The 24,045-nt window shown below is 42.0% G+C and overlaps 1 protein-coding gene across 1 annotated transcript; it reads right to left on the bottom strand.

Annotated features, from left to right (window-relative positions):
• Positions 1–542: 542 nt before the first annotated feature.
• LOC125426291 (zona pellucida sperm-binding protein 3-like) lies at positions 543–21,125 on the bottom strand. Its single transcript, XM_048484550.1, has 9 exons — positions 21,107–21,125; positions 19,779–19,957; positions 17,091–17,203; positions 14,912–15,015; positions 13,932–14,103; positions 11,758–11,866; positions 9,348–9,531; positions 3,553–3,765; positions 543–2,500 (listed from the first exon to the last, which is right to left on the bottom strand). The coding sequence occupies exons 1-9, from the start codon at positions 21,123–21,125 to the stop codon at positions 2,244–2,246; spliced, it is 1,350 nt and encodes a 449-aa protein (XP_048340507.1). The 3' UTR covers positions 543–2,243.
• Positions 21,126–24,045: the final 2,920 nt, after the last annotated feature.

The raw sequence follows: 24,045 nt of genomic DNA, 5'->3' as shown, positions 1-24,045 counted from the left end.
AGAGGTTTTACCCGCAGCCTCCTGCATACAAAGATGTTTTTCTACTGCTGAGCCACAGCCCCTCCTCGTGTGATGCTGGCTGTTAGCACTCTTGTGGATACCATTTGCACAGTTGCATAACTGTGCTCTAAATGCACGAGCCCAGGAATGTAGCCACTGAGAATCCAGAAGTTTCCAGCCAATCTTCCTCCACTGAACTCTATTGGTCTCTCTGAGATGCTGTTCTGGTGGGACAGGGGATTCTCAGGAATGGTGTGAGGGGCTTATCAGGTTTTTGCAGCAGGAAGTGGGAACTGGCAGAAATTACTCCTCATCTTCTGTTACCAGAACATCCACATTTCTGTCTCCAAGTTATTTTCATTGAGTAACGTCTCTGTTGTTGTTTTTTCAGAAGTTCAGACTATTTCCCGGTGTTCTTGAGCAAGGCCTCTCTTCCCCTTTTTGCTCAATGACCAAAAGTCAACTTGTATTCAGCATAGCTGTCGGGTTATTCAACTTAATATTTAGCAGAGTAGCAGAATAAGAGACCATGAGACAGTTGCTGGTTTTTATATAAATGAGTTTACTTATTAATAGGAAGGGTTTACATGGAAGAAAATAAAGAACAGCTTTCTATCCTAACACTAACTTGGTTACATAGCTTAGCAACATGTGATCCCACACGGTGCCTATCTAGCAAAGCAGAGATTCTCAACAATGTGGCATCGTGTATCTCGTGTGTGGGAGAGACAAAGAAACATACTTTACTTTATAACTTCTGTCTAAGTCTCACATAGTCAATGCCAGGATTAGCTGACCAATAGCTTAATCAATGAACTGGCCATAAAACTCTGGCCTCAGTATCTAATTAGCATGCACATAGTTAACCCCTTCATGTCTGAATTGTGACAGACACTTGCAAATCCCAACAATAGTCCATGACCAGACATTCACCCACTGATGATAAAGGGGAAGAAATAGGGAAAAGGTTGATCAGCGTTTATTTTGCCAAGAAGATTTTATTTGTAAACATAAAATTGCTACAGGGGAATGAAAGAGTGCATGGTTTGCAATTTTTCTGAGCTAGTCAAACCACCCACCTTAGCATTTGTGGGATTTCAAGGGAGAGGGAGAAGAACTGGTTTTAACTGGTACGGGCTGTAAACTCTGCCGGGATGTTCTCTATACCAGGTGCAACACGCGCCAACTGGGTGGCCTTGGGCTAGTCTCAGTTCTTCTGAGCTCTCCCAGCCCCACCTACCTCACAGGGTGTTTGTTGTGAGGGGGAAATGGAAAGGAGTTTGTAAGCCCCTTTGAGTCTTCTTACAGGAGAGAAAGGGGGGATACAAATCCAACTCTTCTTCTTCTCTTTTAGTAGGCCATGTTTACAGCATCTGTAGCCTAGCCACATATTATCTCCTTTGATCTAATACTAGAATACATTAATTGCTTACTAATTATGAGGAAAAATAGAAGAACAACATTTACCTTCATATGTGCCTGGATAGCAGGGGCAGATCAAACATTAAAAAGAAACCACATGAACTCTTAGTACTGTGAATTCTGAACTTTGAAGAGTGCTCCTTCCCTCTGAGTATTCCTCTGTATACAGTAATATAATGGGATAATTTAAATTAGGAGGCTTCCTAGCAGAGGTGGGATCCAACCAGTTCTCACCACTTCTCTAGAAGTGGTTACTGATTCTTTCTGAGTGCGGAGAAGGGGTTACTAAAGCAACTTCCCTGCCCAATAGGTACTGGAGATGTGTGTGTGTGGCGGCGCCACTATTTGAATCCCACCACCATCGGAACCTGTTATTAAAATTTTTGGATCCCACCACTGCTTCCTAGGAATTGTCAGCCAAGATGTGGACCAGGGAGCCTCATATAGAGAGCTGTGTAGACAGTGCCAAAGGACTGTGTATAAGTTTTATCTCCAAGGAAGACTAAGTGGACATTTAGAGGAATAAGTTGTTTTGCATAAAGAAAGGTCTCCTTGTGCAAACCTAAGTTGAAGATCAGCAATAATGAAGCAACCCATGCTAGATGTTGCATTGGTGAAGGCAGGAAGGAAAGAGGCACACAGTAACAGCCATAAGCTCCAAAGCCTCTCCTGACCTGTAGGACATGCATATGTACACAGTGCCTGACACTCAGTATTCCATGTAAAGCTTGAGAGATCATTACAGTTTTTCTGGCAATATAATAAAAGGTACACACACAAAATCTCCTGTGCCACTAATATTTATTTAACACATTACAGATTCAGACAGAAACAGCTTGCCCTCGGGCTGCAGCTATCATCACACCAGGTTTTCTAGAGGCAGAACCAGATGTTCCAACAGCAGCAGGTGCCATAGCTACAGTGCCAGACTCTTCTAGGGCTGCACCAACAACCTCCATGTGGTATCCCCTGTGGGCCCGTCTGCTAGAGAAATAACAGCCCAGAATGGACAGAATTATAATGAAAGAGCAGGCAATTGCTATGACCAGGGTAGTTGTAGAGAAGGGGAGGTATAACCCTGTGGAACAAAAATAAAGTAAAAAGCAGGTGCTGAATGAAGCAGCGGTAAGATGACTGGATTTTAAGTTAGCCAGCAAACTCACATCACTTCCAAGATTTACCAAGCCAATAAGAAAGTTTATAAAGTGAGGACTTCCTAGATACCAAACTTAAATGTGAAAATCCTTCACTTCACCCCAAATGGAAAAATGAATTATTACTAGTCCCTTCTATAGATAATTAGAAAGGTGGGTGCTTCAGTCCCAGAAAGCTGTCTTGGTACTGAATACAAGTTTTGGAATAGAAGCCTGGCTTAAAAGCAAGCCAGACTGTTAATACAAGGTCAACATTTTCAGACTCTTCAGACTAGCCTTGCATTGGCAACCCAGTTTTTGCTTAAAGGCTATAAAGTGGGGGGAAAATCTAACATTTTATATTCTGCCTTATTTCAATCTTATGGAAGGCATAAAGTTGCCAAAAGAATGTAGAGTTTTTAACCAAAAGAACTGAATGTTTTATTTCACCCATTTGATGGTAAAGGTTCTTGCCACAATTGCAAAGGCAGCATGGCCTTTAAAAAATTAGACAAAAGATGTAATGGCTAAACTTTGCTAATGTAGACAAATCTACAGGAAAATGGGGCTAACAACTGAGCTCTTAATCAGTTACAAGACCTCAGTTATTTACTGTCGTCCATCAAAATTTAGTCCCCAAAACTAATTTTGCCACCTAAGTACCTTATAACCAATATACTAATAGTTGATGTAGCCTTCAAACTGTCTCAAATTCCTGAATTTCACCTGAATGACAAAATGGAAGCTTAAATCTACAACTAGTTGGTAATCCAACCTGAAAAGCTTGCAGATTCTTAGCATGGAGAAATGCAAACTTTAGAGATGCTATTTTCCCACCAAGGACAGAGCCTTGAAGCTGTGTCAAAGGTACATCCTGCTCTGGATCATTCAACTTATCAACTTGAGTGGTCCTTTATAGGCCTCATTTCTGTCCATAGAATCCATGTTAACAAGATGGTTATTTAATTACATGCATGATAAAATTTTGAATTCTCACCTGAGGAGGCATCTTCGCTCACTTTCTTTCTCATGATTGTGTTCACAAACTGCACATAGGGCAACAAGGTAGCATGGGAAGTCTTGTCTGTTGAAAGCAGTTCTGCTACATCCATCAACTCAAAGGCACTGGACCTATACATCAAAGATGAGTCCATCTGTTGAGCTTCTAGTGTGATGGGGCCAAATTTGAGATCTGCTTCTCCAAACAACCCTGAAAAGAAATTGGAGCTTGCTAATTCAGGTCCACTGAAACAGAGTGGTAAATTGCAGTCCTGCAGTCAAAAGTTCTGCTCATGGCCAGAGTTCGAGCTCAATGGAAGTCACTTTCAAGTAGCCAGCTCAAGGTTGACTCAGCCTTGCATCCTTCTGAGGTCAGTAAAATGAGTACCCAGCTTGCTGGGAATAAAGTGTAGGTGAATGGCAAACTACTCCATAAACAAAGTCTGCTTAGTAAATGTTGTGATATGACACCTATCAAGCCTGTGCTCTCCCAATACCACTGCAAGTGTTACACCATTTTCTGCACAATATTCCCTAACTTCACTCACTGTGCAATTCACCAATATGATAATAAGCCTTCAAGGCCTACGCCCACCCGGCAGCTAAAGCTAGTTAATATGAATTCGTTAATTTTGCAAAAAGAGCGAGTAGTGTTGTATATTGGACATTCCAAGCTAAACCAAAATAGGTGGTCAAATTATAGTGCAATTAGGTTCTCTTTGAGCCAGTTGTTAGAGTGTGCTCCAAACAAGATTCAATTGACTTCATATGAATACTTGCCCCCCGTGGATTACTATAAAAGAATTGCCCTAACTTTTAGCACATCTAAAATGCCTTCACTATTGTTGAAACATCGCCACTTTTTTTCCAGAAGGTATGATATTAAAATTATGCGTCTCTTTAGGAATACTACTATCCACAGACTCATTGAGGACACCCATGCTACACCTGACAAGAGAAATGCAAATTTAAAGGAGTTCAACAAAGCGACTGCTGTTGGAAACCCTAACAAAACTGGACACTCTTCAGAAGCTTTTACCAAAGGAATCAAAGAACTAGCGGATGAGTGGAAGCAACTTGAGATGTCCCTGAATGAAATCCACTCTTCCCACCAACATATCCTTGAGGAAGTGGAGGATGTTTTGCGCCTCAATTCTGCTCCCAATTCTGTTCCAGAGGCCTTGGGGGATGTATTATGCTCTGGAAATTCCCCTTCTTGCCCAACCTTACTTGCCTATAATCCTGCAATTCAAAGTTACTGTTCTCCAGATAACTCTCCTAATGAAGCAATTTGTGTGCCCATAAGTAAAGGGGGGACCGCCAGTCAGGCTAAAGGCAACCCTTATTCAACCAGCCCTACTACAAAGGCCTTGAGGCTGCACCTCGCCAAGAACACAGACCACCCTATTACAATGCCAGAACCTGTGTCAAAGCCACCCACAGCAGCTCACGGTGAAACATACTGTTTCCCAACAAATACTGATCTTACTCCAACACCTATCCAGGCGGCTACCTCTCTAGCACTTGAGAATGTATATCACCAAACCTCCCCCTTACATTGGGAGGTAGACCTCAGGTCCACAAATGTACTGGATAAAGATACTCTCCTAAAAACTTCAAAGAAATCTTGGTTCGAGGAACTGAAAGAGCTGAGGATGACCCCACTTCAATCAACAGAAGCCCACCCAAACATCAGCATCCCTCTGTCAAAGGAGGTTACTACGTCTCAGAAGGCAGATCAGGTTATAGATAATAACAGATCATCTGGGACCTCCATTCAAGTACCGATTGAAATACATGCATTTAAGAGCTTCTTGGATAATACAACTCAGCCAAGCCCCACCAAAGAGATTATAATTGACTATTCTTCCACGGCTTCAGATACACATACCTCCATGCCAGACCCGATTAGGCTACAAGGTAATGGATGTGTGGTCCAAGATGACCACGAAATTACAACCATAGACCAATCTCAGTGACGCCAACCCTTATCAAAATCTCTTAGCCAATCTGGGACCAACACAGCATGGGGGGAAGTATCTCCAAATCCAAGTCAGAGAAGAGATGTGATTTCCCTCATCTCGTGGAATATAGCCGGATGGATCAAGAAATGCGATAATCGTGATTTCTTCACTTATCTACAAAAATTTACGTTTATAGCCTTACAAGAAACTTGGTCCAATTCAGAGCTTGCCTTAAATGGCTACCAACAATACTCTCTTCCTGCTACAAGAGTATCTAAGTTTGGTCGTTATTCTGGAGGACTTTCACTATTTGTAGCCAACAGCATCAAAGCAACTCCTCTTGACTCATGTCCACCTCTTGCACAGGCTATTTTGGTAGAGGGGGAAGCTCTACACATGATTATAGTGAACTTGTATATACCTGCTGGATTGACACGAGACTCCTTAATCAACACATGGCGTAGGATATCATCATTTGTAGAAAATTTAGAAAATAAACAACCATCTACGGAGGTGATCCTGGTAGGTGATTTTAACGCCAGAGTGGGTACGGATCTTTCTACCACTTTGGCCCATTTGAATCAGGAGGATGATCTCGTACAGCTTCTTCTAACCCCAGCTCTTCGCTCCTCAAAGGACTCTCTCGTGAATGCGGCAGGAATCCAGTTAATCAAATTTGCCATCAAATTTAACAAATTATGGTTAAACGGCCTCAAGTGCTATAGGAATGCAGATTGCTTTACCTTGGTAAACTCGCTCGGTGCTAGCGTGATTGATTACATCTTAATATCCCCCTATCTACACCAGTGTGTCACATCTTTTAGCGTTGGGGACTTATTGCTAAGTGATCATCTGCCACTCAATGTAACTTTTTCATTTGAGGTAAAGACTAATACAGAGGACCCCACCAACTTTAGGCATCAGAAAATAACATGGTCACCTCAGGTGGCAGCTGCTACAGAAACACTACTTAGCTCTTCTACATTTAATAAATTAAAAGAGAATATATTACAGGCTGACACACCAGAACGTGGAATACATCACTTTGAACAACTAGTTTTAAATTTAGCAGGGGAACTTCAAGCCGTCTCCTCGACCAAATCTAAGGCTGTAAACGGTCATAGAGAATGGTTTGATCGCTACTGTATTGAATTTAACAACTTAATACGATCACTATATAGAAGTTACCGCAGCACAGGTGAGGAAAAGCTACTCAGCAATATAACCCAACTGAAAAAGGATTTTCAAATTATGGTACAATGGAAACGAAAAAATCGATTCGAGCAGCAGTGGGAACAACTATATCAAGCCACTTTAACAAATAACATTAAGCAATTCTGGCAGATCATAAATAGAAGGGCCCAAACTTGCAGTATCCAGTTGCCCCATATTTCACTAGACCGATGGTTCAGTTATTTCTCTAATCTGTTCAATGCTAGCCTAACTGAATACCCTGATTCCACTTCAATACCAGAGGAGCTACCAGATTGGCCTGAGGTTAATCCTCAAGAAGTGAGTAAACTAATCAGTGGTTTGAAAAGCGGTAAGGCCCCAGGTCCTGATGCAATAATACCAGAAATACTTAAATCCTCACCCGAGTGGTGGGCTACAACTCTGGCTTCCTTATTTACCCATGTAAATAACACGGGCCGCATCCCAAAGATGTGGCTGACGTCTATAGTTGTCCCAATCTACAAAAAGGGTGATATTACTAATCCTTCAAACTATAGTCCTATAAGCCTATTATCTGTAATTGGCAAACTATATGCAAAACTACTCCTTAGGAGAGTGGAAGATTGGGTCAAGCAAGCAGAAGTAATAGGACCGGAGCAAATTGGATTCACTAAAAATAAATCAACACTGGATCATGTAACAGTTTTAGCACACTTAGCTAACACAAGTATCATTCATAATAACCGTAACCTTTTTGCAGCTTTCCTGGATTTAAAAGGTGCACTTGACTCCATCTCTAGAGCTCTCCTGTGGAGAAAATTGATGCCGTTACACGTGGAGGCCAGACTACTGTTTCTTATAAAACAGCTACACACTTGCACTAGCTGCAGAATAAGAGCCGCAACAAAAGGACCGCTCACAGAAAATATCATCACAACCAGAGGGGTCAAACAAGGCTGTACATTGGCCCCCACTTTGTTCAATATATTCCTTAGTGATCTAGTGCCAACCCTCCAGAAGGCCAATGGGCATGTTCCCAAACTAAGCACTAAACACGTGCCAGCGTTACTGTATGCTGACGACACCGTTCTTCTTTCCCACACTAAAGTTGGTCTCACTCGTCTCTTAAATTGCTGTGCTGAATATTGTAAGAGGAACGAACTGGTAATTAACTATGAAAAAACCAAAATAATGGTCTTCGCTAGAAGACCCCCCTAGTCATACATGGACCATCAATAACAGACCCATAGAACAAGTTAACCAGTTCAAATATTTGGGCATAACTCTTACTAGCAACCTTAATTGGGCAGTACATAGGAAATTAGCACTCGCTGCAGCTAACAACAGTGCCCTAGCAATTCAGCCGCTTTTCACTGTGGGCCACCAGTATATACCATCCGCATTGAAGGTGTTCAATGCTAAATGCTGACTCTCAGCTCCTCTATGGAGCACCAATTTGGATCGGAGCTATAAAACAAAAATATAAACACAGCCCAGTCCCGTTTCTTCCACAAAATTATGGGCTTACCAAATTGTGCTTCATATGCAGCCCTATGTTTAGAACTCGGGCAAATATCATATGCCACGATGGCCTGGCTGAGAACTGTCAGATACTGGCTACGTATCCACTATTTGCAGGATCACTCCAGTTTGTTACACCTCATGCTTTCCGACTATGCAAATTCTAGGTGGCTGAAACTAGTTGAGGGAAAAATCAACACTCTTGGCTTTTCATTAGAGTCGCTAGTCCCTCTTTCCCTATCAGAAGCATATAGCTGCTTGAAAACTAAGCTAATAGAACAAGAGCATCGGGATATGATAACAGCCGCGAGCAAAACGTGCTCCCCCCTGACCCTGCTTATTCCAATTGAACAAGGACACATGGCCAATTATTTACATTGGATCACCAACCCTAAATTAAGAAGAGCTTTAACACTGGCCAGATTCAATCTAATGCCTTCTATGCTGCTCTATGGCAGATATCAACAAATTGATAAACAGAGGAGGCTATGTCCATGCAATATGGGTCAGGTGGAGACACTCGATCATACCCTCTTTCATTGTGTAAGGTTTGCAAAAATCAGAATGTCACAATCTGCACTTATCCCATTTCTGTATAACAATCTAACTGATGCTCTTAAGATACCTATGCTTTTTGAACAACATGGATCCCACAGTGTGTGAGAATGTAGCAAAATTTCTGCTAACAATAATAGACGTAAGTCTAGATGAATACCAACCAATGTCTATGTATTATGACCACATATAGCCAGCAGTAATTTTTCTAGCTTCTGTCAGTATCCGATGACGTTTAAGTGAGTTAACTTAGCTGAAGGAATGTCCTATAGTTACAGAAGGACCATGTATATATTTTAGTATTTAGTATTTTAGTACCAGTGTCTATAATTGTGAGCAATAATGGGCAAATTTTGTATGCTGATTTTGTATGTTTATTTTATGCCAATAAAGGCTTGTTATTAAAATATGATAATAAAGCAAAGTCCTCTGCAAATATACAGCATTGTGGACCTGTGTGTCCTAGTTCATTTGCAAAAATTCAGTCAACAAAGAGTTCTGTTTGTCACCTAAAGGTTTAGTAAGTATCTACAAGTCTAAAGGTTGCTCTATGAACTATGTTCTATGGACAGAATGTTACCTTTTCTCTGCTGCTGTCCTCTCTTTCTCCTCCTGCTTCCACAGCCAGTAGGTGAAGCACAGCAGGAACAATCTCCTCCTTCCTTGGAGCTCCAAGTTGAGGTGTAGTGGTCATACGAACATGCCTTGTTGCGATGGTCGGTGGAGTCAGTGGACACAGCCTTCAAGTGACATATGAGGTAGACCTAAGGAAGTAGATTAGACCATATATTTGTATCAAGCATTCAGGAAGGGGAATGACTGATACTATTGCTACATAGGGGCTTATTCACTCATCCAGTAGTAGAGCACAATCACTTCCATGAGATTATAAAATGCATCACCACTATCTACACTGCTCATTTGTTAAATGCAAGACCTTTGGGAGAAGAAGTCATGGCCTGCTTATAGGACTCCTATACAATAGCCTGCTAGACAGTTTAGCAGTGGGATGCCTTTTGTTTGTAACCCACTCAGTATCATTTACATGACAGTTGCTGAGAAAACTCAGCAATGAAGGAATAAGAGGGGAAGTCCTCCTATGGATTAAAAACTGGTTGAGAAACAGGAAGCAAAGGGTGGGTGTAAATGGGAAATTCTCGCAATGGAGAGATGTAAGGAGTGGTGTCCCCCAAAGATCCCTTTTGGGACCAGTGCTCTTTAACCTATTCATAAATGACATGGAAGTAGGGGTGGGTAGCGTGGTGGCCAAGTTTGCAGATAATACCAAATTATGTAGGGTAGTGAGAACCGCAAAGGATTGTGAAGAGCTCCAAGCGGACCTTGATAAATTAGGGGAGTGGGCTAAGAAATGGCAAATACAGTTCAATGTAGCAAAATGCAAAGTGATGCACATAGGGGCAAAAAATCCAAACTTCACATACACGCTACAGGGGTCAGTGCTATCAGTCACAGACCAGGAAAGGGATTTGGGCGTCTTAGTTGATGGTTCCATGGGAATGTCAACTCAATGCATGGCAGCTGTGAAAAAGGCAAACTCTAGCTGGGGATAATTAGGAAAGGAGTTGATAATAAAACTGCAAGGATTGTCATGCCCTTATATAAAGCAGTGGTGCGACCGCACTTGGAGTACTGTGTTCAGTTCTGGTCGCCACATCTCAAAAAGGATATCGAAGAGATCGAAAAAGTGCAGAGAAGGGCAACGAGGATGATTGAGGAATTGGAGCACCTTCCTTATGAGGAGAGGAGTCTTCAGTTTTGGAGAGGAGATTCTGAGGGGGGATATGATTGAAGTCTATAAAATTATGCATGGGGTAGAAAATGTTGACAGAGAGAAATTTTTCTCTCTTTCTCACAACACAAAAGAAAGTGAAAAGCATGTTGATTCCCTTCACTTTCTCTGAAAAATTGCACTTTGAGAGCTTTTGGAAACTGTGGACATTTTTCAGATCTGAAAGCATGGTGAGTTCCAGAGCAGGGGAAAATGTGTGCACAACCAAGAATCCAACCCGAAGGGAATGTGTGACAATGCAAAGGACACCAAACATGAATAAATGGCCATAGTGTAAGAAACAGTCTGGTGCTCTCTGCAGACAATCAGGGAAGAGCAAGTATCTTAGCAGCTTATTCCACATTATTTTTTTATTGCGTTATGAAGATAATTTAAGAGAAATGAACAGGGGAGTGTTCAGAAACATTCACTATAACAAATAATTCAATGCCATCAAGTCACAATTGACTCATGGCAACCTTAGGATCCAGTGGCATGTCTAAAGGGTGGCAGGTATGGCATGTGTCCTGGGTATCACTTGAAAGTGAGCATCATCCCTGCCTTTTTACCCTCTGAAGCTGCACTGTGCATACACCTTGCCACGTTCCACTTGCCATCTGCCCCTCAGTGCCAGTCACTGGTGATGCTGTGCCCACTCCATGCTGAACCAAGCTTTGGGGAGAGGCTCTCACTGCCCTGAGTCAGCAGCAAGGCACATGACCACCAGCAGAAGGCTGGGTACCCGAGGGATGCGCCTATGCCAAGGGGCACGCTGATGTCACAGGGGCTAATTTCAATAAATCTGCCCTGACAGGACCTCAATATGTTTAAGGCAGGAGATAAGAGAAATGGTTTGCCATTGCTTTCCTCCGCACAACAACCCTGGTCTTCCTTGGTGGTCTTCTATCCAAGTGTTATCCTTGACAAGCCATGCTTTTAATCTAAGCTCTGCACAGTAAATCAAATCACCATAGCCAATCAGAAACCTTGCTGTGAAAAAGCCCTACCTGGCCCCATTCACTTCCTAGAAACACTTGGTAAGCACCAGAGAAGGTGTTGGTGGGCACCACGTTGGGGACTTCTGTACTAGCAACTTCCAATAGTTTTCTAGTAGTGACATACTTGACTTGCACTAGTGACAGAAGTGTACAAGCCCCACATTTCAGATTGATTCCTGTTTCTCTCCACCCTTCATTTCTACCTGGTTGGAGGCTCCATTGAAGGTGAAGGTGTCCAGCTGGAAGCGGAGGGTGTCAGCTGCTCGAGTGGCAAGGAAGTGGGAGCGGCTGTGCTGCCCATCTACAAGACACCTGTAGGATGGGTAGATTGATTAGATGAGTCATATACTGTTTTCCTCCTCACATTATCAATTTAAAACTACTGAAGTAGCAATTCCAATATTCTGCCTTGCAAACAGTTATCTCTCAAAGCAGCTCACATCAATCTGGGGGCATAATTCGCCTTCTTTTAGGCTTACTTTTTAAAAAAAGGGAAGATGGAAGATAACTCTGTCAGTGACAGCAGTTGTATCTGGTTAGGGCAAAGGTACTGTTCTTTTGCTGGGGGGAACAAGAAAACCCAAAGAAAGGGAAATGCATGTTGATTCCTTCACTTTCCCTGAAAAATTGCAGTGACAAACTGCAGAGGAAATATTAATTTTAAAGTGCCTGTCTGTCAGAGGCATTATTATTAACATTCACAGTGAGGAATAGGAGGCCTTAAGAGGCCACCTGATTGGTTGTGGCATCCTGCACTCTGATTAGTGCACTGGGGGTGGAGGATATCTCTCAGAGAAGAACTATCTGAGGTGCTTTTGGATTTTGGAGTTCCTGGAGTCAAGAGCTCTCTGCCTTAACTGTATTTTAAAATATATCATCTCTGAGGAGAATAGTTGTAGACAGTATTTGGAAAACTGGCTTGCTCTACTGTGTAACAGCTGCAGTGCTGTGTGTGAAAGTAAAGTAATATTCAGACCGAGTCAACTAGTAGAGGGTCATTGAGGGGTCCAAGATGAAGTGGCCATATATATAACCAGGGAGGAATATATCTTCCAGAGAGAGGGAAGAATCATTTCTGGACCCAGTAGTCTGGAGTACTTAGGGTTTTGCTTTATTTTCCTCCTGAGAGAGTGATTTAAGTTTTATTTTAGGATTTTCTAACAGAATTGGGCTTGTGAGGGTACTGTGTGAAGTGCCAGCCTGAGTTTGACCTTGTTTGTATAATTAGCCAGAACATTCATAAGTAACTGTTCCATCTATGAAACAGCAATATAACATCTAAGCTAACTGTGAAACTGAACACACTTTATTAAACTTGTGCCTAAACCCAATACTGAATTTCTCTGCCAAAGTTCTTTTGTAAATATATTTCTTCTGCTTCATCGTTTCCTTCCCTCCAAGTTATTTCCATTCCCTTCTCCTGTCTGTTCAATTAACGTTGATTCTGCCTCATTATTTTTTTGTGTGCCTTAAGGGGTTTGCCTAGGAAGGTTATAATAATGGGCATCCTTCACTTTCTGGGGCAGTCACAGGACTGAAGGAAAATGCTTCAATTTCACCATACACTACAATTTCTTAAGCACCTCGGTCCCTGAAGGAAAAAAAGGCAGATAAAATCTAACTACAATCTAAGACGAGTGCATGAGTGGTTTCCCTTCCTCAGTGAGTTGAAAAGGTAAGGGCAATCCATCTCAGTTGCATGTAGAGAGCTTTCAGAAACTGCAGACATTCTCAGATCTGAGAGTGCGGAGCATGCCACAGGGAAAGAAATGTGTTTGTAACCAAGAATCCAACCTTAATGGAATGTACATTCAACATGAAGGACATCACAAGTGCATGAAAGCCCTTTGTCTGAACCTGGGAGCTGTCCTCTGACCCCTCTTCCTACTCTCTCAGTAGCCATCTTTCTTTGTCCTTTCCCCATATATACTGCAATGGAGGCAGTTTTTCTGCAGTTCTCTCCTGTCGTTCTCTCCTGCAGTTCTTTCCCATACACATACGCATTAGATGCCAGAATAGCTGGCCATTTATGATAGGGAAGTGGTACTCTTTAGATTAGGTTTCTATCTTTCTATCAAGTGGAACTTGAATGTGAACAGAGTCTACTTGAATAAACATAAGTTTCACTTCTTGCAATTTACTTCTTGGGAGGACTGATTTACGGCACTCAATAACATGATTCTTAGAATGGGCAAAACTCTGCTATATTAACCAAATATACCACATAATTACATCCTGTTGAGATTCCTCTGGTCCCTAACCCCGGCCCTCCCTAAACTCCATCCCCAAATCTCCAGGAATTTCCCAACCCATAGTTGGCAATCCTAGACCCTGGGAAGCTTGCAGGTATTCTCATCACCTGCTCCTAATGTCTCACCCATGATTTGTGATTACTTCATATTTCACAGAAGACTCTGCACTTGGTCGGGCAACACACTCATCCACGTATATCTTCAGGGGTACATGGCTACCCTTTCTAACAGATGCTTGGATGTTGATTAGGTCCCCAAGATAGTAACGGGGGTTGGAAATGGGGAGTGACCAAGTATCTAAAAGATAGAGAAGGAAAAGGCTGGTGGTTATGGTTAAGCTACCTTTTCAGAGCATACACATTTTTTTCCTCGTGAGTTTGAGGACTAAGACAGCAGAGTGGATCTGAATAGTACCCATAGTGGTAATGAAGATCTACAAGATTGAATATATTTAAACTAGCTTGGGAAACCATTTCAGCACCTGTGTTTTGCATGTTGTGGCAAAGCTGCATTTTCTGGAGTCATTTCCAAGAGCCTACTTGCTCTATTATAAATGCTTCCATCAGAATATTTTGAGAGAGAGCTGGGAAAAGGCCCCTCCCCCAGGGGTGTGTGTGTGTGTGTGTGACTGAGTGTATGGAGGGAAAGGAGTGTAGGATTCCACACTCTCCAGCCCTCTTGTGGTAAACTGAAGGCAGAAATAGAAGCACCTGCTTTTCAGTGTTCCTCATCATGCCAAAAGCCCAATCATACATATACACTATTCCAGTTCCAAATGAATGTGCACATCATAGACCCAGGAGGTACAACCCTATATGCTTCCAGTCATCCAAAGATGCCCTCTGAAGAGGACCTAGACATCCTCTGATGTCTGTACGTACACAGCTGCCCTGATACCAAAAGTTATATAAAACGCAGAATTTTAGAGGCCCTGAAACTAGCTTCCTTTAATGAGAATATACCATAATTAACAAGTCTTTAAAACTTGTTCAACACTACTGAATAAGCTGTCAGCAGTGTCCAAAGACAGGCATCACAAGTTGATTCCAAGGTTATCTTAATACAATTGTTAGCTTTTAAAATGAGTTTCAGCTGATTTACTCACTATCATAAACTTCAAGGGCAAAATCCAGGCGCTGCCTGTCCATCAGGGTGGAACTGAAGGGGAACCAAGTGGGCTGAATTTCAAGTGAAGAGACATTGCCTGACCTAGAAAACAGAGAGCACCAAAAATACATGTTCTGTATTGTTCTTATACAAGCAGCTCATTATTGTTTGCATTTTTATTTACATAGCATTAATATAGTTGGAATATCAGGGATATCAGATTTACTTCATATGGCAAAACTAGACTTCTCGAGTTTGCTAGAAATCAGACCATTTGTTGAGTAAAGAATACCAAAGATTCTAATTAGCTGCTTGGCATGATTTACCCGTTAAAAGATTATGTAGAAATATTTCTCAGAATATTGGAGGCATAGTACTAGCAGTTAAGCCATTGGTCATTTTCATTTTATTTTACAAAATGTATACCCCACGTTTTTGCCATCATAAGGGCCACTAAGCTAACTAATAAAAATATTCATAAAAATCACATCTAAAAAACTATTAAAACAGAAACACCTTATCAAAATAACTGAAACTCAGAGGCGTAGCAAGGGGGGAAAGCACCCGGTGCACTGATGCGTCCTCTGCCCCCACCCCGCCCCAGAACACCCCCACCCCCGGAATACCCTCACCACAACCCTACAGGGGCATGCACCCGCCTCCTTGAAGCTACGCCTCTGCTGAAACTACGGTTAAAATACATACAAACACACACAAAAGAACAATTAAAACAATGAGCATGAAGGAGGTGTCACTGAGGGAATGCCAAATGAAGCAAGCGAGTCTTCACTCAGTGATGGAAGATGGCAGCAGAAGGGGACAGGTGACTCTCCCTGGGAATAGGGTTCTAGAATTTTGGGACCACTATTGAGAAGGCCCTCTCCTGTGTTTCCAGCCACCTAATCTCAGAAGCAGGGTCTCATAAGATGATGGTTGTGGTTGGGTAGATTCATAAGACAGTACTTTCAGGCCTGTTGGTCCCAAACCTTATAGGGTTTTAAAGGTCAACACCAGCACTTTGAATTGTGCCCATAAACAGATCTAGCCAGTAAAGATGGACTAAGACTGGAGTGATATGGTCCCCATAACCCACTCTAGTCAACATCCAGGTTGCATCATTCTGCACAAATGTAAGATTCTGAACAGTTTAGAGCAGCACTACCTAATGTGCACTGCAGTAATCTAATATAGATTATAGTAAACCTAGATCAGGGGTGGCCAACCTATGGCACTCCAGATGTTAATGGCCAATTGGCCATGCTGGCAGGGGCTGATGGGAATTGTAGTCCATGAACATCTGGAGGGCCATAGGTTGGCCACCCCTGACCTAGATGCATGCTGTGGTTACCAGAACAAGTACATCAACCAGTGGGAGACTTACCAAGTTGATGGGGGTGGGGGCTTGCTAGTGACATAATGATGTTGTTGGCAATGTGTTGACATCACTCCTTATGTACCCAGACATGTCTTCAGTGCATCGCTAGGTACATTCTAGTATTTGGGCAAGATAGAACATTCCTAGTGATATGCACTGGGAAGTGATGTCAGCATGGGGAGTGATGTTAGTGCAGCAGGGCACTTCCCATCACCCCCACCCCCTCCATTTTCTTGCTTTAAAAAAATTCTACTGCCCAGTTGAGCAAGAGCAGGAAGGACCTGCTGCTGATGAGAGATATCCTGCCACTAGCAGGATACACCACCATGGCCAGGTCTGTTCTTCCCAGGAAAGATTACAGCTGGCTAACTTTTCAGAGCCATGAAAGGCACTCCTGGCCACAAATACCACCTGCTTATCCAGCAGTAGGCCTGGGTCCACAAGAACCCCAGACTTGTTCCTTCAAGAGAAGTGTTATTGCATCCACAACAGGTGGCACCTTAAATCCCAGATCAGTCCTTCTTTACCAGTATTGCTTCCCTCTTGTGGCGATTAAGCTTCATAGATCCAATGTATGAGAAAGCAGCACTGTAGCTTTTTGCTGAGCCTTTGATAGCTAACAAGTGGGAACAGATGGTTCTAAAGTAGATTCATATGAGGAGCCAAATTTGCAAGAATTTAAGGATAGATCTGGGTCTGGGATCAGAACCCCAAATAGTCTAAGGAAAAAAAAACCCAGTTACAACTGGAATAGTTCATCATATCTACTTGGCAAGATACACCCTTCCAAACTAGGACTTACCTGGGATAGAAACAGTCTACAGGATGGGAGAAGCGACTGGTCCGGATCACACCATTAGAGGCTAGAGGTTTGTAGTGAAGAATATTTCCATAATGGATACTGTTTGGATGAAGCTAAGAGGCAGATAGAAACACTTGAGATGCAGATTTCTCAGAAGAGACTGTAATGAATGCCAACATACCCCTTCTAATCCCTTTCCTCTTATTTTAAGCAGCAAGATAATAAAGAGGTGGCAGAAGAGCAAAACTTTCACAGGGGCACTTCAATATGACCCACTGTGGTCTGATGTCTCCTTAAGCAACAACACTTTCCTAAACCCTAGGTTTTTTTTCTATAACAAGTGTTCCTAAGATGACCAAGGAGGTTTCCACATGGGAACAGGCTTGCATGGCTTCCCCGTTACCACAGCAGCTGCCAATACTATCAACAAGGGTGACACATGGCAGTTTTGCCTGCAGTTTCCCAACCCCGACACCCAACAGCAGTCATCCCTCTCTTATATTTTGGGTGTGGGGCACTTCATGATGCCCCATGAATGGGTGTGGCATCACACATCACCACGACTGAATTCCCCCAAATTCTGAGTTTATCACACATCTTTCTGGTAGTTGCTAGTGAATTTCAGCAATATATGATATCATTTCTGGTTATGTGACCAGAAATGACATTGTCTCGATGGCCTTTTAAACATTTATTTTTCCCCACTGAGGCAACAGGAAGTGAGAAGGGCTAGAGGGAAACCTACTCTCCTATGTTGCAGAGATATTCCTATCCCTTATATCTCCAAAGTGGAAGGGGTTAGAACCTTTTTAAAATGAAAGTTGGGAATTCACAGAACCTGGTATTGGTATAATGAAACAAAAAAAATGATACTATTACGATGGTGTAATGATACAAAAAACAAAACCCCTGGGGGAAGAAAGGGCCTTCACAGGGACAAGGTCAGAAAATATCATGGGTGCCATGTAAGTGGAAAAATCCAAACTCCCCACAAGACAGCCATTCCAGATTTACTGCGATCTTTGAACTTTGCCTCCATTTGTACAACCAAACGTGTTCGGTAATCTTTGCAAAAACAATTTTCATTAGAGAAAAGCTCTGCCAATTTTATTATCTTAAAAAGAACAATTTGCCAGATTTACAGTGCTGTTTCCCCAGCAGAGGAACACTACTCTGACTTCAGTGGGCTTAGGACTGTGCAACTCTGTTTAGGATTGCACTAGTAGGGACTGATTGGGGTTGGCATTGACAATGGGCCTTTCTCCACTCTCCCCTATCCCCCCTATGCCACATCCCTGGCGTGCCCCCTGGTGTCCCCAAAAGGCGCCCTTTGCAAGAGCGCCAGGGATGCCGCATGCTGAGGGGGTGCGACAGCGGCAGAGTTGGGGCGGCTGCGCTGTCGCCGCCCCTCTTGTGGGGAGTGCCGGGGGACCCCGCGCTACTCTCCTCAAGTAGCGCGGGGCTTAAGGTAAGTGGGGAAAGGCCCATAGACAAAACTTCTTCTCAGATCTAGAAACCTCTAACTAGAGCAAATCCCAACTTGCACAAATTCAGCAGCATTTTTGAATGAAAACATTTATTTGGAAATTTGACGTGAATTATGTTTAAAAATTCCATCTTAATTAATCGGCTGTTGGGCTTTCTGGGCTGTGTGGCTGCGGACTGGTAGTTTTTGTTCCTAACATTTCTCCTGAATCTATGGCTGGCATCTTCCATCACACAGTGTGGAGTGATTGTGGGGTGAAGTGTATGTTTTGTCCACCTCACAGGTGGGGGAGTGGGGTAAGGCTCATTTGCATGTGCCCAGGTAGACTCCATTTTCCCTGTTCTATCCCTTTGGCAACTATTTCCTCCTCCTGTCACTAAGTGGCTTTTTATTCAGCAATTGAATATTATTGTAACAACCTTGAGTATCGGGTTCTTAGAATCCCAGCTTCCTTCTTTTTTCCTTTGCATTGTTGAGATACAAGAGGAAGGATATCTGTTTGCAATGAATGGGGCTATAGATTGACTTTTAAAATATGAAATATGAGAATTCAGAGAACCTGCTGCACAGGTTGTAATAATGTTGTATTGGGAAACCTGCCATATGGAAGCCCCATCACCACAGTGCTGTATTGGCAGTCACAGGAATTGTACATAAGCTTGTCTTTGTACTGTCCTCTGTTAATTTAATTCTATTTTAACTCTGCTTTAGCCACTACATCAAGCTCTTCTGAAGAAAAAAATTGTATTGCATTATTTTGTGAAGAACAGTCTCTGGGATTCTTTAGGGAAGAATATAATGGATTAAAACTGGTTTTAAATTTACAGTGCACCCGAAACCTACAAGCTTGGACTCATCACGTAGAATACAAAAAGCTGGAATGTGGAAACTATAGTGCTATCTTCATACAAACCAAATGGGAAAATTATAAACCAGAACATCAGAATAGGAAGCTTGGGAGATCCCTGTTTTGTTACCTAGAAGAACAAACATAAACATTTGTTCATCAAGTTCTTGGTTGTGCAGGATTCATGCTAGCTTGCTACTAAAAGACACTGCAGTTAAAAGGGGAGGTCTTGTGAATTATTGCTCATATCCAGGAAGAGCATTTGTCATCCCCTGCCTCAGAGACCTTTTATACTAAAAGTCCTAATTAAATAAAAAGGAATGCCTGAAGAATCCTATTGAGGCCATTTTCTTACTTTTCTGGAGGCCCCACAAGCAGAGAGAGGATATTCCAGCAAAAGCATATCCTGGCGTACTGCAGTCACAGCACAGCCTGACCCCAGAGTCAATTCATTGGCATGAACAGGTACACCAGTCCCAAAGAGATCCACTGGAACGGAGATCACCAGGTGTGAGCTGCCACATGACACAGATACTGCCAAAGACACAAGACAAGGCCAGCCAGTAACAACATGCTTGTTCAACATTACTGTTACATACATACCTGCACAGTCAAATGTTTTCAGCAAGCCAATGAAGAGCAAAGGAATAATGAGGCAAGGACAGGCCCATTCAAAATGCCTTGCTTTAAATTACACAAGTAACACAGTAGAGAAGAGCCCCATGGTGCAGATTGGTAAGCTGTACTACTGCAGTCAAAGCTGTGCTCACAACCTGAGTTCAATCCCAACAGAAGTCAATTTCAAGTAACTGGCTCAAGGTTAGCTCAGCCTTGCATCCTTCTGAGGAGTAAAGTGTACATGACTGGGGAAGACAATGGCTAACCACCCTGTAAACATGGTCTGATTGCAAGGGGACTATCTTTACCTTTACCTAACATAGTAGAAGAGTGAGAGACACATACAGCTGTATGACACTTGAAGTAATGAAACAGTAGTGATAGGCATGTAAACTAACAGCAGACAGAAAGTTTTTACTCTGAACAAGCCTCCTTTACTTTTAACAGAGGCACAGAAGAGGTCATTCTGGGAGAAGCTTGCTTTGTACTGCTGAAGGATTACCACAAGAAGAAGGGAACATGGGTTTCCATAGGTCACTTTATTTAATCCCCATAAAACTCCATCCCTGCCTGTCTACCTGAAAGCAAGTCTTGTACAGCAGAGACTCCATGTCACCCTACAGTTTCCTCTTTGTTGTTCACCTAATCACTGTTTGTTCTCTCATGGAACATTTCTGTGGAGACATTCCACAGTAGACAGCCTTGCACTGTAATTGCAGGTGAAGTTAAAAACCTTCCTATACATCAGGCATGTTTTTTAAAAAGGCAAACACAGAGTACATGTGACAGCACCACATTGGGCTTCTGCATAAAAAAGAACCAATTAATGATGGCAACATCACTTCACAGCTAGTGTGGAGCCACCTTTGAACATTCATTCCTATAAAGTCAAAACCACTTACAACAGAGAAATGAGGTGGCTATATGACAGGGAATGAAACCTCCCCAGTCAGGATTTCTTGCTGATGGTGGGTCTTAGTAGTATCATCAACTGCCTCCAGCTGTGATGGGAAGGAGCCACTTTATACGATTATTAGATCACTGCCACTGCTGTCCTACACATACATAACCTGTAATCTTGCATTTTTGCGGTCACTCACCTCCAGGAGTTTTCTCTCCCAGGCAAGAAAATCCAGGAGATGCATAATTACAATAGGACAATGCCTAACAACTTGAAGTTCACTTTCAGTGGCATTTATCTCTGCCATGACAGAGAAGAATTGTATGTGGACCAGAATTATTCTTTACAGTAATAAATACCATGAGTAGGGTACAGCAGGTTCGAGTCCCCCCACCACACAAAATTACATTAAAATTACAATTTGATAGTAAAGTGCTCCAAGGCTTTTGTGTCTGTCAGCCAGTCACAAAAAATTCATTGCCAGAGTTGTTTTTGAAGTGACCTTGTGCCCTGAATTCTTTCTGAAGTGTGTAATAAGGAAATAAATAGCTAGCACAGCCGGCGCTAATTAAACCAGCACTTCTAGAGTTGGCATGCAAATAAGACAAAGGTTTCAACAGACTGGTGAAGGAGGAAGAACTAACAACTATTTCATATCCCTAATCCTCTGCCCATTTTACCTGAAGTATTTTGTGCGCAGGTACCAGTGAGTAAAAAAACCACAAGCCAGAGCCTTAGGAATCCCTCCATGTTCACACTCACAGCATAGACTAGGGATTCAGCTTGGTGTGAACAAAATGCTCCTGTTTCCCCTTCAGCTTCATTTATAGCCCCTGCTGTATTCAGGATGCTGTGGCTCCTCCAATGAAACAACATCCTGTAGAGTTCCATTTCCTTGCCTAAGTAAAGGAACAATTGCCTGTGGTCCTTCTATTCTCAAAATCCAAATTGTGTGGTCTTGTTCATATATTTATGTATAACAAACACATACCCCTGGATGGTATGATTAAGTATTAAGAACCCATTTAAACAGCTGTAATGTCAAATGTCTTTTGGTAAACGAGATCCACTTTCTTTAACGCACATGTTTTTCACAGTGTTTTCAGTACTCAAGAGGTAGTGGTTTTTGTGAACATCATGAGTTGTATTTAGATTATATTTATATTTTGTTTACTGTCATTCAAGAACTTCAGCATCCAGCCCTACACACAGACTTGAAAATAAGCTCTATCAATCCATCCAAGTAAGTAAGTAAGTAAGTAAGTAAGTAAGTAAGTAAGTAAGTAAGTAAGTAAGTAAGTAAGTAAGTAAGTAAGTAAGTAAGTTCAGAACTATATCCTGCCATTACCTATATGCAGCGCACCCTTCCATGAGAGGAAATATCTTAGACTTTGGCAGATTCTTGAGAGAGGTGTCTTCTAAAGAAATAAATAATCTTCACTCTGCTTAATGGACCATAGTCTCAAGTAAGGGAATCTAGGACTTCTCTTCACCTGTGTTAAATACTTGACCATAGGACTGTGGCACCATTTCAGAGAAGGGCTGGGACAATGGGGTCAAAGGCTTGCTCTTGGATATATGTGCTTCTAAGGAATGGTCACATAGAGTTTTAAACTGTCATGTCTGCATCCCAGGGCCACAGTAAGTCATTTACCTATTAGGAAACATTGTGAAGGTTTTACTCTTCACCTAGAGAGGGGTTCCCATACCTTAAAGAGCTGTATAGAAAGGAGAATCTCACCATCTGAGTCTTTTACCACTGCAATGCTGCAATGAATCAAGAAACGAGATCACATGGAATTTCTTCGCAATCAGGGTCTTCCCCATAGGAAACCTTACTTCTGCTATATTTTACTGTAGCCACATTTCCAGATATGGTTCACATGGGTATTGAACAATGAGATGACTCCTCTTCCCAAAGCAGAAAAGAAATAATGAGCAACTACACATTATAGTAAAAAAGAAGTCTTATGGAACATTAAACACCTGCAGATTTATTATGGCATAAGTTTTTGAGGACTGGAGTCCACATCTGATGGTCAGGAGTCCACAAAAACTTACACTTGTTAGTCCTTTTCATTCTTGCTTCAGTAAACTCCCATGACCCTCTGAAATGCTCATATTGGAAGTGGGTTATCTGTCACAGCCCAATGCAAATGACTGTTTTTCAGAAGCATTTAAACAAAGTTTTTTTTAAATTATGGTTTCCATTTGAATGTGCCATTTAATGTGGAATCATTTGCAGTTTACAAGAGCTTCAGCAAGAATCTTACTCAGAAAGAACACCAAAAGCAACAGAAAGGCAGGATCTTTATTTCTAGTGCTCTCATTCCAGTTGTGTTGAACAAAAAACAGGTGGGGGTTGTTGCCCATAATATAGATCTGTAGTCTACAGATTGTAAACACAAGTTTACTGAAAAATAGAGTATGAAAAAAGATCTTGACTTGCCTCAAAGGTAAAGGTGCAACAGCTGTATACTCTGCTGTGGTAATGGGATTTTCCAGTAAGATTTATGTTAGATCTGGTTATAAAATAGCATTATTAATTTATTGGACACACTCTGAGCACTTACCAAGAAGTTGTAAATACTGGTAAAGTTCAAATACTGAGGCTGCAAGATTTACAAGGAAGCAAGTGCTGTTGACATTAAGTGCCAAAAAAGCCTGGGAAATATAAGCTGTAACTCATGAAATATCCCTGGACAGGTTTTCTTTTGTTCACATCAACTGAGGATGCTCTCAGTTTGATTTCCAGAAAAAGCAAGTGGATTCTTAACCCTTTCTGTCCTCATACATTTTCCTACTCAACTTTTTTTTTTACCTTCCTGAAGGAGGGAAGATATATGGAACTGGTATCTTCTCATCACTCTAGGAGAAGCAGCTTGGATTGTGGGGATGACTCAAAACGAACAGGTTAAGGACCTACCCCGTGCTTGCTGCTCCAATTAAATACCAAGCCCTGCTGTTGCAGAAATGCATACTACTGCCATTGGCAGACTAGCATAAGACTTCTGAAAGCCTTGATGAGAATCACACAAGCAGTAGCTTGGAGAATCATTGGTTCTGAGTGCAATATGTATAGTTTCCAACTGCCTGGAGAAAA

The sequence above is a fragment of the Sphaerodactylus townsendi genome, linkage group LG02 (genome assembly GCF_021028975.2).
Source record: "Sphaerodactylus townsendi isolate TG3544 linkage group LG02, MPM_Stown_v2.3, whole genome shotgun sequence".
NCBI classification, from domain to species: Eukaryota; Metazoa; Chordata; class Lepidosauria; order Squamata; family Sphaerodactylidae; genus Sphaerodactylus; species Sphaerodactylus townsendi.
Note: the sequence above shows the minus strand (reverse complement) of the source record. Positions and strands in the feature narration are given on the sequence as shown.